Source organism: Argopecten irradians, chromosome 13 (genome assembly GCF_041381155.1).
Source record: "Argopecten irradians isolate NY chromosome 13, Ai_NY, whole genome shotgun sequence".
Taxonomy (NCBI): Eukaryota; Metazoa; Mollusca; class Bivalvia; order Pectinida; family Pectinidae; genus Argopecten; species Argopecten irradians.
Window position 1 is genome coordinate 8,323,070 of NC_091146.1, and position 19,233 is coordinate 8,342,302.

General features: G+C 35.2%; 1 protein-coding gene across 7 annotated transcripts in view; it reads left to right on the forward strand.

Annotated features, from left to right (window-relative positions):
- The window catches only part of LOC138305523 (atrial natriuretic peptide receptor 1-like), a 337,291-nt gene that overhangs the window by 251,458 nt on the left and 66,600 nt on the right, over window positions 1-19,233 (forward strand). For all 7 annotated transcript variants that reach the window (XM_069245785.1, XM_069245783.1, XM_069245780.1 and 4 more), the window contains one exon: window positions 15,673-15,784. In XM_069245785.1, the coding sequence (XP_069101886.1) occupies window positions 15,673-15,784 (112 nt within the window). The remainder of the gene's footprint in view (window positions 1-15,672; window positions 15,785-19,233) is intronic.

Sequence of the window (19,233 nt, forward strand, 5' to 3'; positions counted from 1 at the left end):
TGTGAGTAAGACCCACTGCTACATTAAAGTATTTATATAGTGTATGATTACTGCCTTAATGCAGTACCTGTCAATATCAAGATATGCTGCCGTCAAGTTAAAACATTAGGTATATGCTGCATACTAAATCTTACTACATGCATAATGTAACTGTGTTTCTTTCTGCACGGAAACTGATAAATCATGCTAAGGTACATAAACTTCTTCAAAGTGGTGAATCCCGATATCGTTCATTTTCCTCAGTTTCCTCTTCTACATTTTGGTCAAAGGGGTAAACTATACAGGTTAACTGTTTCAATAGTTTTCTAAATGTTTTGGACATATACATATTTAGCTTAAATTCTAGAAATGGATAAGTTTTTCTGATGGGGATGTCCAGGACTTATCTGTCATTTATTACAAAGATATCGTAGCCTGTCATAGTCTGTAAAAGATAGTGTGGTTGCAACACGCAAAGTCGTGTTGATCTTCTATCTAACATGCATCTTTACAGCCCTTTTACTGTATGTGAGATGCACTTCCAATCCGGTATCTATCTATGTGCCATTCTCTCTCATTTTATAGGATATACATATACATATTAGTATATCGGAAAATATCATCGTTGATAATAACATGGATTATTTCTGTTCTCCGATATGCAGTATAGCAATGGAATAAATTAATGTGTTTTTCAGTCAAAGCCATGAGGATTTACATTTCCATAGCCAATAACAGCTTGTGATGGATTTTCGACACCAAATTCCCCGTTTTATTCCTATGAGCAGTAAACGGAATAAGATCTTCTCTTATATACTACAACAGCAATGATGTGGTTTAATGATTCCACAAACAGGTTTTCCACACATACTAAAAACGACCTTTTATTTCGCTATCTTTTCTCATCCCGTTGTTAGCTTTTATCTAAGAAATACAATAGCGCCTGCCTTTCCCCGAATGTAAGCCATGTCATAATAAAGCTTTAATTTCTTATATCTCGGTTCTTCCGATTCAAGCTCGTAAATGAAGTGGATTAAGTGTAATCGCAATTCCTTTGCCGTTGTTGATAAAGAAATACAATGAGTATTGATCGAGATTCAACAAGTGATTTTTCCCCCGCTGAGACCCTTTGAAGCTGCTACTGCTGGTAAAGTTTTCCTTCTGTAATCTTGTGTTATACTGCTACTGCTGAATTGAACATCACAGCCACTATATGGACTCCACATGAGACTGGTCAATATTGCTCTGTGTTCTATGTCTTATCAGATCTCCTTCACATCATTCGCAACTCCTCCCTTGATTTTTATTGCAAACGGCTTCATTAAAACTATTAAAGGGTAATATGAAATGACTAGAACTTAAGGCATCTGCAATTTCGACCCATTTACACGTTTTAACTGTGCTTTCTTTCTTAAATTAATCAAAAGAAAATTGACTCATGGACTGTTTAAGACTTTTTAAGCATATGCCATTAAGGAATGCTTTGCCAAGGACAATCAATCGGAGGATTTGTCAGAGCAATTTTTCTTCTGAATAGCTATTAGACGAAAAGCAGGGTTGTGTTCTTCAGGAAAATGTTTTAAACTTAAGGTTATCGGAGTTCCCAGTCATGTTGAAGTCTCAGTTCAACCTTGAATGGAGATTATATTAAAAAAGTACATGTACGTCAATATATGTACATTTGAAAGAAGTTGTCCAATGCGTATAGTGCAACAAAACTAGACTTCGTTTCTATTCATTGTAGACTTTGTTATTTAGAGATTCTAGATAATTTGGCAGCCATTATATAGCCTGAACTTCCATTTCCAAAATTATATGCGTTTAAACAATTATAAGGAAAATTGGGATTTTTCAGTAGTTTATATCCCTTAAAGGACTTTGATAAAACTGAATGGTACTACATGTACATGTATTCCGTTTCCGAGGACAGTGATACTCTAAAAATAACCTGATACAGGAGATTAATTAGAATGAATAACAATAATTGACATCAATCATTGAACGTGTTATATTCATTCTGGAAATTGTTGTTGGAGTTATATTTTCATTTTTATTCTCTATGATTTTATGTTTTAGATCGACGTAGTCATAATATAGGTAGACGCTTCATATCAGTTAATCATCCTGGCTAGTTCAATTGTTAGCAACGAAGTAGGGTCATGTGGGGTATAATAGACTCAATGTAGCCACGGTATATGGGTACAATATCTATTTATCAGACGAAATAAATCTCACAAAGTTAACAATACTATATTTATGATAAAATAGGTTAATACCCTTCATTGGCATCTCGAGGATCCATCTCGAGGATTCAACAGTGCCATATCAATATTTAATGTTAACCCGTACAGCTATCACCGATAGCATCATCATCAACTTTCCATTGGTGTTTCTATCAACTCACAAAATCACGCGATAGTCATATATTTTATAATATCATCGTGTTCCTTACGCGCTTAGGCTCACGTGCTGTGTGTCTTCCGTCCCTAGGGAGGCACGTGTCTCGTGTTACCTGGAGTCCTAATGGGACACTTCCGTTGTCCTGGACTGACGTTATCATTATGAAGCTTTGATTTCAAGCGTGTGGTTGATAAATAGGATGTTTACTTATTTACAAATGACATTAACATAGCCATTCCCATCAATCGTTTATCTGATACAGTTGTACAAATGAGAGATCAAATGACCCCGATCTCTAATCAGAATCAATTTTGAAAATTGAGAAATCAATCCTCAATTGCTAATTGACAAGTTGGGAGTATTGAACTTGTTAGGAAAATCGCCCCACTGGAAAAGGAAAACGTTTGAGGGCTTAGTAGTATTGGTGTTGGGATACGGGTGGTATTTGGAAGCTTTAAAGGGTATTGTCAACCGACTTACATGGTGTCTGTACTGGAAGGCTACGTCACATAGTCCTTCTTTACTTATAATAAGGTCATTTCCCTTACACACAGGTATCGATTGTTACTTAATTACTTGGTGAAAAAATATCAAGTCGTTCACACACATCAAAAAATGACGTGACAACCAGTACCTATTCTCAGTGATAGATACATATAACAATGCAGTACGTAAATACACAATATAAACTTGTTGGACCACTTTATATATGTACGTCGAGTGTAGTGGAAATCAGAATCAAGGCAAAACAAAAGTTTTTACAATGTGTATATTTTTATGTTTTACTTTTTAGGTTAAGCTTATAGTTTAAGCATGAATATACAAACGAAAACATCAATGTCGATAAAGGTCCACTACGGTAGTAAAGGGATAGAACAAAAACCAATGCATACACGAGTCATCAAATACGGCATTTCTGTAGTAAATTGAAGTGACGATATCCAATTGTAATTATTTTTCTATTTTGCAAACATCGATATTTACAAAACATCTATGTACCTAGATAACGGAATAGTTCAGTGGTATTACGGGCATATTCGTGCAAAATTGCTTTTCGAAACAAAATAATAAAAAAAAACCAGTAGAATAGGCAGTCATCGGGTCCTAGATAATGGCAAGGAATGCATGCTGTCATACTCATCAAATCTCACGAGATTATCGTGATAAAGTGAGCGATGATTGCTGACCACTTAGGCCGATATAGCAGTTCACACGTGATTCCGTTCAGAGATAATGATATGACAACTACACAGGAGAAGACCTCGCCACGTGTGTCCCTTGTGACCTCCTCAAGGTCACGTACACATAACCAAAGTTACAGGGGTCAGTTGTTCCTCCTGGTCATGATGTGATTTTATGTTAAGGGAAGCGTTACCCAATCGATTTCTTTAAAGCAATATAGAACTAGCATGTCATTTGACATAGGATTTGCGGTATTATCCGTCTTAAAAATAATTATGTTTTTAAAAAATTCACTTGAAATATCGGCAGAACATCTTAATCATTCGGTCATTGCAAACATGTGTTACGAGACAATTAAATGTATTTCCCTGACTTCTAACTGTATTCCATAGATGGACGCTAGAACCGTTAACTTAACAATGACAAATCTTTGCCATTTTCGCTATGACCTCTGTGGTGAGACATCTTATCGATAATGGTTGTCATGGTGAGATAATGAGTTACCCCTAGCGGCAAAATGCTGCAAAGCCACAGCAAAAGTCATCTATTTTCTGAAACAAATATTTAAAGTCGATTATATAGACCATGTAATGTAATCACAAATTATACGAAACCTGTTATCTCGACAACACCCCCGGCCTGCGCTCCCGAGCTAAAACGAGCGAACAATATAAATCGGCGGTCCTGTTTTCCGGATGTAAGTATGTTTAAGGGCGCCATCTACTTCCTGTGTTCCGCGATCAATCGCAGACCGGAAATTGTCATTGTTACGACCTTGAACGGATAAATCACTCCGGAAGTTGTCTTACGTTGGTCTTTTTGCCGGTGTCCTTTTCCGTAAATTCCGTGAGTTGCCCAGTTACAGATGGATCAAAACACGATAATAAACTTATTTTAGAAAAACAAGACACTTAAAAATCAATTTAACGTATGCTTAAGGCAAAGAAAGAAGATTTTCCAACTGTTTTTTCATAAAGATGGGATTTGTATCTATCTACCAAGTATTCATGCCACCGAGGTCAACCGGTTAACTGATTATACGAATATACCACCACTGAAAATGGATTAAGGATATCGTGGAGAATGACAAAATTGACTTATTAGATAATTTTCAACATCAATAGCAATGCACTAAGTGGGATTTCTTCCAAAAGATACAGTTTTGTTGACATGATTTAATATATTCGAACAACAATATGCATTTATCGCAAATAGAGATCATGCTTGGAGCCAACCGTTCAAAAAAGTTTGAACAAAACCAATAAGCAATTTCAAATCAAATAGATGCACCAAACTCTGTGTGTCTGTTCTTAGTAAGGCACTTCATTTAAAGGCGTGAGTGTATTTAATGTGAAACAGTTTACGTTTTTATAACGAGCAGAGGACGTGTATCGATTGATGTTTTCTTCAACAAAATGTAGTTATTTATATATATGATTATTGACCTATCTATCTGTATTTTTTATTTTAAATATCTATATTTGGTGCTTAAAATGTTATACATGCATAAACATTGAAAAGGACAATGTTAACAATTGTCTTTTCTTGAAGATTTAAGACATAACGCCATATGCGATACCATTTTTGTAAAGGGAATATTACCCGAAAAGTTTTGTAGTAATAGGAATTTTGTGACGAACCTTCTAGAATAGACCCCGATATGGTTTCATGTCGACATATCTAAATGTAGTAATTGATTTATGGGTATACTGCCTTACCCACTAGTCTATATAGTGTCTCTAACGCGAGATCAAAAACGCCAAGTCTGGCTATTTACCTACACGGGGGAATCGTTACCGCTACCGTAAATACGTTTTTATCTGTCACCGATTCCACTAAGTGTCCTTCCTCTGAGCACACGGGGCTGCAATTGACTTGTGATTGTTTCATTGCGGATTTATACCGATCAGAAACTCGTCTGTTAGTTGGGATGAGACCTGACCTAATGTAGCTTGACAGTTAAGTCCAATAACACCGCCAGACCGAGGTCTGCTAAGTCCATGGCCAGCACCAGTCCTAGTCTTTAATGGGTGACACGACTGACACCGACGTTTGATGGCTCATCGTACAGTGTATATTAAGTTTTCGATAATACGAGTTCATCATTTCAAGTTTACTTAAACGTAACTCTGAGATCGCTACTCCTATGTAAAATATGACGGAAATACTACATAACAAACAAAATATGACGGAAATACTACATAACAAATAAGATATGACGGAAATACTACATAACAAATAAAATATGACGGAAATACTACATAACAAATAAAATATGACGGAAATACTACATAACAAATAAAATATGACGGAAATACTACATAACAAATAAAATATGACGGAAATACTACATAACAAATAAACTGCATTGCCTTATATTACCTACATTATTTTCCCTGATGAACACCTGACTCATTTTCATCTACCAAAACCATGTAGAAAAATACGAATGTTGTCGATATTTCCCACTGTCTGCTGTTTGTTATATTTTATCGTGGTATTCTGACAATCCACGTCGTCTTAAATCTCGAAACCGCCATCTTCTTATCAATTTCTTTCTTTTTCCTGTTTATATTTGTAATTCTTAACCTATTACGACAATATTAACCAACACTGGTCAATTTCAGGTCAGTTTCAGATTAGGAACTATTGACTGTGTAGGTTTGTGACCGTGTCGCTGCTTTTTTAGCTTATCATATTTTGTCATTGTTCTGCATACATGTCACATATATTTTCTTCCTTAATTTCTATTTTTTGTAAATGTAATAAATACATATCTATGCATAATTTGTATAGAAGAAATGTAGCTAACAGCCTTATTTGAAGATTCGCCTTGCTTATATTCCCGATTAAGCGTCATAGATTATATACCATACATGTGGTCGACACATATAAACGAACCACGATTATCTTTATTTTTTGATAGCGGTAATATGTTGGTGTCAAGATTAACAACTCTAACCAGAACAGCATTGACTATAGTGTTGGTAAGATATACCACGGCAATCATAGCATTGAATGAACATAAAATACATATAATGACAACATTGCCATGCTTTAGATCTTCCATGACCTTCGAGCATTTGTTGCTGTCTTGTAGTGTGAACAAGTTGTATTCCCTTGTAAGCATTAACGATGTTTACGACCTTAATCCTGATCCGTAATGGTGCCAAAATGAACTTCCTTGTTTGGGAAAAATAGTTAAAAGCATAAGGGAAGTCAATGTACAAATAATTTCGGCTTAATGTTAATCTGTAACAATAGTGTGTGTTAATGTGGAGGTCATGGATTCTACAGTCATGTATTTTGTTCTGCCGTGACATCGTTGTTCATTTAATTATGACATATTGGAATACGTTGTATAAAAATAATCAGGGTAAGCACCGTTTCACGGTCTAAGAGACTGCTGTGTTTCGCTTGCTTTCATCAGTAACTCAATTCAATTATGAAGTATCTATTGTTGTTGTATTATACCTTTATTGATCGATCTATCTACTACTGCAATTACCGTGAGTTAATGACCCCTGCTCCCTATGGACATATCAGGTCAGATATCCTCAGTGGTCATTTTACATGGCATGCATATTTAATAGACTCTCGCGGTGACCACTTTCTCTGGTGACATCTCTTGGTAATATGATCGTCCAGCAGTCATTTCGCCGTAAAAGGCATAAGTCAGTTACTGTAAACACTGATACTATTAACTATTCTAGTACATCCGATTAATGCTATCGATATGGGTTGTTTGGATATCATTATTGTTCTGTTATTTATGAATTCCTACGATTTTGTATCAATTTTATTGTTTTATTTCTGTTTTAGCTTCTGGATTGAAACATTTTGTTATGGCGAGGTTTTAAATAAACCATAAAAATGAACTTGATATTTCACAATGGCAGTACAATAATTACGCTGAAAAAATTGCGGAGTATGTTGATGAAAATATCCATTGTATCTAACTTTTTATGTTGTCTCGACCGTTTTGTTCTGACAGTCTACCGAAGCAGACATAACATACTGTTTATTATGTCTGGGAAAATACCAATGGTCGCATTGTTCTGATATAGAGACTGATACAATGTCTATCACGTTTCATACAATTGTTGTTGTGACATTTGATTTATTACAAGAATAAAAATCGTAAATTTTATATATTTTTTCATTTTGTAATATTTAACAAATAATTTGTATTTTGAAAATGATGACGGTTCAGTTAAATTAAGCATGGTTCGTTAAAATCGTAAAGGTAATCATATATGTTCATGTAGCATGATGAGAAATGAAAGATTTTGGAATGTGCGTCTGTCTATGCGACGCTTGACAAAATACAATCAAGATCAATCATTTCGTCAAACACTAGAAACCAAAGAACAACAAACTATCGAGTCAGCATTTTAGTCCACGTAATCTCTGTATCACGTGACGGCTAATCACGGCGAATATTATGAAATAAGGAATCTGAGGAGTGGCCAATTAGGGGGCATTATGTTGCACATGATTACTAAATAGGTCATTAATCAAGCGATCAGACTGGGTGGTGGTTACACCAAGTCGTTTTAAGGAATCTGTAATCGCGTGGCCTTCACGCGCGGAGAGTAAGTTTGACGAATCACCTGTCATCTAAACTGAACTCTTCACGAACATTTTACATTGCTTATGTTGATTGTTCGAATTGATTGGACACTACGCAAAAGTAAGGAAGATGTAGAATATTGAGGACATACATCAATCCTTATTTTGATAAATATGTATACCATTTATTTTATCACAGACACCGTCAGGCTTTTGCGAGACTTAATGTGACTCCAAAAAAACACAAACATTATCACTTTATCCCTAGCGTTATAACAAAAGAAAGAAAGACAAAGAAAGAAAGAATAAAAAATGAAAGAAAGAAGAAAGAAAAAAAGAAAGACAGCAAAAAAATTGAAGGAAAATAACCAGTAATCGATATATAAGCAACAACATGACTTATTTCCACTCTCTTACATTACATTGTCGGACAGTCGTGGATATGATACATACATGTACCTGATCCATTGTCTATAACAGAGTTTCGTCTGACTAGTCAATCCCAGAACGAGGCTGATTTTAAGTGACCGTCCATCAGTATGACATTCAAACATTAGTTGTGTGTATTACAGTAATACCACCCGGATATTAGCCTCATTATGGAGGTAGACATCCTCAGAATAGATACCGGAGTAAAGCATGATATTCTTTTCCTGGAACAGAAATGTTTATCTACTGTTTATAGCATTACTTTGGTAACACAATCGACACAGATTCCAATAAATGTTGATAATGTTGACGTGAACTTTGGTGTTCTTTCGAACGAAAGGAATCCCACACACGTATAACGATATTAAAGAAGGATTTAAGAAATTCAAATTACTTTTCACAATAAATCCACATTCTTTCATTTCTTGATGAATTTTAAGAAACGGAGGGTGTATAAGGATCATTTGTGTAGTAACATGTTTTAATGTCGTCAATATCAAAAGCAAATTTGCTGCAGCTTCCTAAAATAACCTAATAGCAATACGTATTCATAGAATCATATGTGGCTAGTAAATATTATTGCATTTATTTAACTGTTTAATTATCAAAGTTATAGAGTACAATAAATGCTGGTGACATATTTACCTATTTCAAGAGTGACACTTTATTAATGGAATACATTTCTTCATCTCCATCAGGAATATTGGTCAGATATTATTGGTAACGAGGCTATCATATTAAGGACTGTCCAGTTGAGTTGATAAATGACCGACTAACCCCATTCTGACCTTCGCGTGAAAACGAAATGTAATTCTGAACTGACCAATTCCTCTTTCTATAATCAGATGTGATCAATCATGTAAAAGAATAGTTATAATGACTGTTCCTGGAGGTTCTTTTGAGGACACTGTAGGCACATTATGACGAGTATTATGTATGTCTACGACCTCTCGGTCGCACACGTCAGAACATGGCTGATGGATGCTGTATCCATGTTAAACATTTCAGTTTTGGTTTGGTTTATAATATCAACATCATATTAATTGCCAGGGCCATTGAAGGTCAGCTTACCATATGTACAGTGTGTTGTATATTTTGGTAAGCTGCGATATACCCGTGTTGTGTGAACATTTGTATACCTATTATTAATAATCACTGTTTTCGCAAAAACACAAATTGACAAATATAATTACATTACCAGCAAAAACAGAAACACTCTCAGTTTCAGCAGGAAAGTGCTCTACTAACATCAATACCGCAAATAACAGACGCATTGTCACCACTAACGATACAAACACACTGTCATAAACACCCCACCATCACAGTCAGCACCAGAAATATCACTAAAAATGACTCCAACTGCATGCTTCAAAAACATTGAAAGTCGTGATAAAAGATATTGGGGGACACACCCTGTGTATGATAAGTCATTACAGTGTGGTAGGGTATGATAAGTCATTACAGTGTGGTAGGGTATGATAAGTCATTACAGTGTGGTAGGGTATGATAAGTCATTACAGTGTGGTAGGAAGGTATACTCGGAGTGTACGATACTAAGTCTGAAACATAGAAAGAGGCTGCTGATGGACGAATTTGACTTGTTTTGGCTGCCGATTGCTTTGATATCATGGTAACCATTGTAACCATTATTAATATATTTAGCTATCAATATTAATAAATTACCCTTTGTAAATGAATCGAATTAGAAATTAAACAAATGATACCAAAGTATTAAACGTATTATACAGTGTTTCCCTGAACCGTCCTTGAATGACTTAATCATTGAATCAATGTTATCAATGTTAACGTTACTGTATAACGCCAATGTAAGAATAAACAAGATCCTGGTGTTATATACAAGGTACAACAAATGATGTGTTTATATCTTACTGACGCTGAAGAGTTAAAGTCACTACGATGCATAGGAATAAAAATATAATGAATATATATTGATTAAGTTCAGTTCAACATGTTTTGGAGTAGGCAACTATAAAAATCACTTTTGACAACACGATTCTAGTGTTTAAGCTGTCAGATATGCTATCTGGCCACACAGCATTTTAGAAACAATATGCTTTTGTCTAGACAAAACATAGTCGTTACCAAATATGTATCGGGTATCTCATTATATTCTTTACAGTTATTAAAAATGTTTTATGTTCAGGAATGTTTTCTTTTCGATATGTTACTATAATGACAATTTGGCAGGCACAAAGGTAATATAGATAAGCAATTACTTTGCTGTTTATGTACGTATGTAAACGGCGGTGAGATCACATGTCTGAAACATGAGAGGAAGACTGTGGTTTCGGAGTCACGTTTCTAGAAAATGTCGTATATATTAAAGATATATCCGAATTTCACCAGTACCGTGTAGCTACGTGTACTTTAAACTTGCTTAATTGGTTTGACAAATATACATGTAAAACCTAGAGCGCAAAACTGGAATCCTGAGGGTATATCCGTCCTACAGATTTGATATTTATCGCGGTTCTAATGATACAATATCCTGGATATTCTTAGCAATATAAACTTCCGTTTCCGGGCTTCCTTCAAGTGGAGTTATGTAAATGTGTTTGTCAGTGGCAGTCTGAGCATGATGTAATAGTTTGAGTGAACTTTCGAGAATGGATGATTGCGAGGAACTAAAATGTACTTTATACTTAGTTAAAAGAGTGTCGTCGACGGCATTCTTCAAAGTTAAATTATAAATTAAGTTTCGCATCATTTAATATTTTGCGGCTATCCTTATTACAGATTCTCAACGTTGCAACCTCTAACACGTATACTGTTTAGCACCTTTTATTCGCAGGGTTTCGTTTACAATGTGCACGGCATATTCGTAGAAATAAAATTAACGATCCATACGTGTAAGTGAATGATATGATGCTGCTGTTATTGTATATTACATATATCATTGCTTATACGGGTGTACATAACTATGATTTCAACATGGTTACAAAAATATATGTGACGCCAAACAAGGACAATGAGCAAATCTGAATTCTTAAGCGTTTCTGGTCATAATTTGCATGAGCTTTAGGATACTTCGCCATACTGCCTCACAGAGTCTCCTCATCCAGACATATCAATACTGACGTTTCTCTGACATTGACATTTCTTGTCCACACTCCTATTATCTTTCAGTGTAAGAGAAATGGCATCATTATCGTATATATAGGACAAAAGGCCATTCTCACTGACTATATATTGAGAACACTCGTCTGCATTAATAGCTTCTCCAAGCTGAATTTTCTAGCGACAAAGTTTGTTGTCATGGTCCTTTTGTGACGTATATAATACAGTCATATCTGACTAGGACCAGATGTGTTCTCTGATTATGTTTCAGAGTGGTAACACCTTTAGATATTTTAGAGTTAAAATGGTCTATTTTGCAATCCAAATAACATTAATGCATGAGCCAATATGAGCTTTGCGAAACCCTACTACACATTTATTAAAATGTCAATCGCAATGCGCTTCCAATTATTTATTACACATTTTCGCTTGGTATTATCAACCTCAGTCAAATTCAAAACCTAATTTCAATGTTACAAATTTAACGATGTGTAGGCCTTAGAAAAAACCTAATTGTATATCCATTACCTTGTAATTTCTTGAACAAATTATTCTTGCCTCACGGAGATTGATGGTGTTTGTTTGAATATTATAAGTTCTAACATATCGTTTCTATCATATGTGACTGTTACCACCAATCAATAAAAATCACAATGACATAGTTTGTTATGACGTGTATTTAACAGAAGAGGACGCCAACCGATACTCAACTCATATACATTTATCTAAACTGGTTACACAACTCGGAACAACTTTAAGACAATATCTCCTCCACTGTCGTGGGAGTTAGAACAGAAAAAACAGTCGTTTTCGTCATGGACACCCGAACATTGAACAAAAATGGACAATTACAGGCTGAAGAACTTATTTCTGGGGACAAACCGATGAAGTAAAAAGAAAATATATGTTTTAAAATATAAAAAATTAAGATCCACGACTTGGCATGGAAAATTCTGAAATACCAGAATAGAAAACACAGCTATTATGTACTTAAACTGGACTGTCGCTCCTGGAAAAAGTGAAACTAGAATCCTTGGGGTACTGTAATGAGGGTACTTATGTTACTCTAGGGATGAACATTTAGTTTTAGACAAAAATAAATAAATGGGGAACAACAGGTTCCAATAAAAGGAGCCCTTGAAGATTGAACATGATATCAGGCTGGAAACTGAATCTGACTGGTATAACTTCTATATAAAGTTGACGCGTCATGAATGTATATTATAGACACGTATTCGTCTCGTATAATATACAGAAATCTGAGACAACAAGCAACATACAATCATAGACAGCATGCATTGTATTTCAAATAAAACAAATGATAACGAGGCTCATTTAAATATTGATCTCGTTTACGAAAAGAAAAAAATGATATAATTCGATAAGTACTTCTATAAAAGAGAAAGGATGAAAGATCGGTCTCTTTAAATTTTATTCCATTCTTTATTTCCTTAAACCTTTATACACTATGGTTTGAGTCTTTTCCCAGCGAGTCCACACTTAACACTAGACATAGTAACGCCATAGGTCCTTACGACTCGGATGCTAGTGTCGACGTGTTGTCATGACGAGATTCATGATCCAGACCATATTACATTATATTGATGATCGATCTGGATCTTTTTACATAATTGTTAAATCTGCGCAAGTTAGGCCAAGTCCGAATGATCTATTCAAATGGCTGATAACTCGCCTAAGGGGCATGTAATACGAATGTCATTATCATCAATATCCGCCCGCACACCACATGTACTGTGTGTCCTAGGGTAGGTTGTTCGTTATTTACCATATCAAACGTCTGGTCACACTTTGTGAGTTTTTTTCTGCGGTTAACTAAAGACATGTAATGATAATATCAATAACCAACAACATTTTGCATGTATACCTGCTCAGTTACCAACAACATTTTGCATGAATACCTGCTCAGTTACCAACAACATTTTGCATGTATACTTGCTCAATTATACCAACAACATTTTGCATGTATACCTGCTCAGTTACCAACAACATTTTGCATGTATACCTGCTCAGTTACCAACAACATTTGCTTCTATATATGCAAACTAATGCAAAATCAAAATTTTTCAACAAACAAAAACTCTGCATTTATATAATATTGTGTGTCACAAAATAAGGTCAATTATCTCTCAAGCAGAAAGAAAGACAGCATAAAGAAAAAAAGAACTAAGAAAAAGAGACAAAAAATTAAAGGAAAGAAAGAAACTAACAAATACGCATACATGGCAACAAACAAACAAACAACAAACACACAAATATAACATACATGTATTGAAGAACGAACACAATCATAAAAGGACACACGTTTGTGATATATATAGTTACATTGTTTCCAGACCTTACGACATTGAGTACAGTGTAGGGGATTTACGCTTTCTACTCGAACGTCTATAGCCGCCCTTATTGTAAATGTGAGAAGAAGACGTTCTCGGGATTCCACAGTACATATTGATCTATGAAAATCCTCAAACATTTTCGTGCCATTAATTCTCCGAAAAGGAGATTGTGTCAAAACCTCCCGAAAGTCATTACCGACTCTCCCGTGCTAGCTTAAACACGAATATAAGCCTGCACGGCGCGTGTGTATGGAACACTGCTTGTGTCGAATTATCTCCGTAGCAAATGACTTCAACCTTACGAGACACATTCACAAAACCATCCGCTGTCTTAATACTCTAGCTATTTGTTTTGTGGATTAGATTTTCGATTTTATATTGGATAGATCAGACGTTCATTTGTAAACGGATATAAAAAGCAAACGTTTAAGGGACGAAGATATGGCCAAGCAATCAGAAATCTGCTGTACACTTCCTTTCAAAAATCTATTGAAATTGATTTGAAGACGCAAAGCTTACTATTTGAAAAATAATGTTTTTGTCTGGATATAAGTCTCGATTTAACCATTATTCTATTAAAAAGCGCAGAATATTGTGTTAAATTTCAACAGGCAATGATTACAGTTTGCGGTTCATTTAAGTTGTTTTTGTTTATTTATTCCACTGTTAATCTTTAAGTATTGTTAATCGCGATTTCGTGTTCCAATATTACGTACCTGGTACCTGGTTGATCGTGGCGCAATCTGTTAAAAAAGAAAACAAAAACAAAAAAACCGATACGATAGAGTTTCATTCACAAAACCATGACGTTACAATGGGAGGAAACTTTGCAATAAGCACATACGGTATATGAAATGGCATTATTTCCTAAGTAGATAGTTGATAATAATTAATTGTTTACGAATTGATGGCGTGTGAAATAATCTACAGGGTGCAATCACTGTATATTCAAAGCATTTGCAAGGGAGCAAAATATTATCTGCTAAGCATGATCTCCTCTCAATTTCATTCTTATGTTGTGACTCTGTAACCTGGACATTAATTTGCAAACATAGGACACACACCTTTTATATATTGTATTTTACTTCAGCACGTCCGACCCCCCCCCCCCCCCTCTTTTTCTTCTTTTTTTTTTCAATTTCTATTGTAATATCCTGAAATGAAAATCCCTTTCGTTAATGTTTTCTGTTTGTTTGTTGTTGTTTTGTTTTTGTTTTTGTTTTATGCCATGTTTTTGACCACGTCTATTTGTTGTCTAACACTTCCAGCCATCAAATATTAGTCACCATTCATATCATGCACGTCCGATTATTGTTTGTTTCCAAATCTTATGTGACGGGTTTGGTTGTGTCCATTTTTCATTGCGTTACACGCCTGGTGATAGTTTTGGTTGGACATTTATCATCTACGTTTTTTGACAAACCTAATAAACAAACAGAAGAACATATAAACAAAGAGACAAATAGATGGCAACATCTTAAAGAACGAACAGTCGCAAATGGACACACGTTTATGTTCTATATAACAACGTTCCCTCAAACCTTGCGAACTTTGAATACAGTATACCAGATTTTACACATGTTTAGTTAGTTGCCTTACACCTTCTGTGATATTGTTACATAAATGTTTTCAATATTTGATCTACCTAATACCTAACGTTTATGTTTTTGTCTTTCAGTCGTGGTACTATGTGCTTCCGCGAACTCTGTACGAGAAATCATGATAAAGGCCCACGAGCTAAACTTCGACAATGGAGAATACGTCTTCTTAAACATCGACCTATTTAGCAGGTAAGGTGCATTATATCTTGCTATATATTTGCATATTACAGAGTTATCTGCACTTGCGAGTAAGTATTGATTGTGAAATCATGTGCTTGTGAGCGTAACGTCAGAGAAAACGACGTGAATTTTACTCACAAAATAATGTCGTCACAATGCATACCTATCAGCAAGGGAGATAATTCTGTAGTGTGCAAAGACGGAATATATCTCGAACTTTTTGTTATCATCGTGTTGATATTACTGTAGGTAACAATTTTCAGCGAGATTCTGATTACGAAAAAAAAGTCTGTGGTCTATAAACAGTTTTAACTTGATTATCTGGGACTTGTGTAACTGAAGAACCCCATTTATTTTACATTTTGTATATAGTCGATGTATGAACGACGGCATCGCTGACATCGAGATAACGAAATTTTAGCGTACAGGTTTTCGAATTTTGTGACACGGTTAAATTTCCATCAGGTAAAGGTCAACATTACACGTGGTACAATATTACTGTTTTAGTGTTTGAAAGATGCCATTAGCATTACTTTGGACTTATTTATATATTTCTAAAGATATATACGATAATATTCTGTAAATATCTATATTTTCATCATCATCTAAGATTACCATATGGTTAGTTTTTTCCAAGTCCATCTATAAATAACTTCATGCTAGACCAAGACAATATTCAGTCACTGAGTGTATGTAGTTCGTAGTAACCATAATAATGTTTTGTGTATAATGGTTAAAGTTACATAACAAACCAATGAGGGGAGACAGCAATGGTAGTTTTATTCTTGGGTTAAGTCTATAGAACTTCAATTATAAGCGTATTAGGGGAAATGTCTGATCGTGGAACAACATTTCAAGAGGTTGTTTGTGATAAAAGGAATCCTCGAGACACCGTTATAAGAATTTCTCCGATAAAGCAGCCTCGAGACAGATTGAATTAAGTGGTTAGTCTGAGTCACGTGATCAGTAGATAGTACATCTGATGTAGACACTGCCAAGGCCCGAAATGCACCACCACGCTAAACAGATTGGAGAAGTATTTCCCTGCTGAATTGCAATCATGCCCACGATTTCTTGAAAGAAAACACCGACTTCAGACAAAATGTACACTATGTGATATTCATTATGTAGCATAAGGAAAAGCATTTGGCTACTATATGTTCGTTTTTTTAAAGATCATTTAGATAAATTTGGAACGAGATTGTTTGTTTGTCTGTCTGTCTGTTTGTTTTTCGTTCGCGCTATTTTGTAATACATATATATATATATGATGTTTTCATGGTTGTTCATCATTTTACCAGCAACCGTCCTAAATTCGACTCGTCTGTCATTGTTTCTATATTTGTTCAGTTAAAAATAGGTAATCCTCGCTGAAATCATTGGATTTTCCCGCTTGTTTGTAAACTTGTCCAAGACATATACATTGTACAAGAGTACTACTTCTGCAGGTAGGTATCAGATGTTATGTGAACTCAAGCGTGATGTCATGATAATTTGGTACCAAACACACTATTGCTGACAAATTGATACATTCACCTAAGAACAGAAAACTTTGTAATATGCAAAGACGGAATAAATCAAAGGTAGATGAGTTATGACCTAATGTCGAAAAAATGTTCGAGGGATATCGGCACTCATTGAAACCTTATACATTTCACTGTATTACCGAGAACCCGACTCAAACACGTAAAATCGTAGAATATTAGTATTCGTCATATTTTGCTTTGGTTTCAATATAACTTGTAAGTCTTAGTGTAATCCAGAGGGCGCTACAGAGACAAAGGTCGAACTTAATCATCACACCAACAAGTCACCTGTCTTCACCAAGATATAACACGATGAAGATTATGATTTTAAATGTTATTTGAAACACGAACTAACAATGGCTTGACATATGAATTCGATTTGTATATCAGGAAGGATACTAACTTTTTAAAAGATAATTAGAGAGTGGATTATTGAATCCAGACAGAACTTGGCTTCATTTGTCTTGAGATTGCAATAAAACAGTGTTGTCAGTGACTGAGGAAATCGTGCTCTCCTATAAGTTTGGAAGAGCATCAATGGCACGATGCATTATAAAATTTGAGATAGAATCGTTTCAGATACTGGGGCTCTATTGATAGTTCTGCTACTCAAAATGTCCGCTAGGCCCCAGCCGTCAACAGCTTTCATCTGATACACGTTTCAAGTCGCTAATTTGTGGTCGAGGGCACGTTGATGTGTCTATAATTCGACATCTCGACTGGTCCGTAATTCCGGCACGCTATCTCCGGTCCCGGCACGCCGTTTCATAATTTATAACAAACATCCATCTCATTCAACAAAACTCTTGCATAGAGTGGAATCGACAAAGCCACTCGTTATTTTCCGATCATCACTGCGCTTTAATTAATTCAAATCAAACTCAAAATCGCGCCTAATTTACCGTATTTCACTTCAGATTAATAAAAAAACTATTGACGACTCTGTTTGAACGAGCATTTCTTCTGCCTTGCTTTCTGGAGCCAATTTGATTTCCGAGTTGTTGACACATTATGAGCTAACCGATCCGTGAAAAGTCCTTGGTCTGTGATGTTTTAAACACTACAATAATTAATGGGAAGCTATGGTAGAGGTGATTTCTGCCATCAAACACGAACAAATCTCTAATCAGGACCCCAACAGGCTGATTCTGCACTAAGCTTTATCGCTTTTTTAGGGACGTCGTGGCATACAGTGCACGTGTTTCAAGCTTTATAGAGTACACGTGACGTTTTAATTATTGAACTGTCACTAAAATATTTTTATGGAAAATGAACAGCATTGTCGCACGTGCAATACGGTTTAGTACGCCGAACGAATTGGATTCGCTTTTGTTTTTAATTAAAAAGTCGCGATTTATCTTTTTTATTAATTTCCACTAATAACTAAAATCTGACTTCTTTACAAACAGAATATCATTTTCATACTAAAAGGCATCTATTTTATGAGATGTGAAAATGAGAAATTACTTTAACTGCAGATAATTATGATTTGATATAAGTTAAGTTTATATGTAGAAGTATGTATTTTATCGAAATCACGTGCAAGATTACAGGAAATGTTGCATACTTCGGAATCATCACCAATCTTGTAAGACATTTCCTGTTAATGTAGCGAATACTTCGATAAGATGATGATTGATTAAATTGACGTCGTATTAATAAAAAAAGGACCATGTAAGGACGGTCTGCTATGAATGCGGTGTGCAGCGTGTTGTATTTGGAGACTGTGGTATATCTGTGTTGTGTAATGGTGGATCTCTTGTCCTTTTTATACATGTAATGCTATCTTATCAACTACCTAACAGCATTATACTAAGAAAGAGCAAACCAGTCGCCCCAGTCCCTAAATGTTGAGCGCTAAGTAGTCGTCAAGGCGGGGTATTATTTCAAACAATGCTGTTTTGTTCTGACCACTGCTTCTTTGAAGTAAAT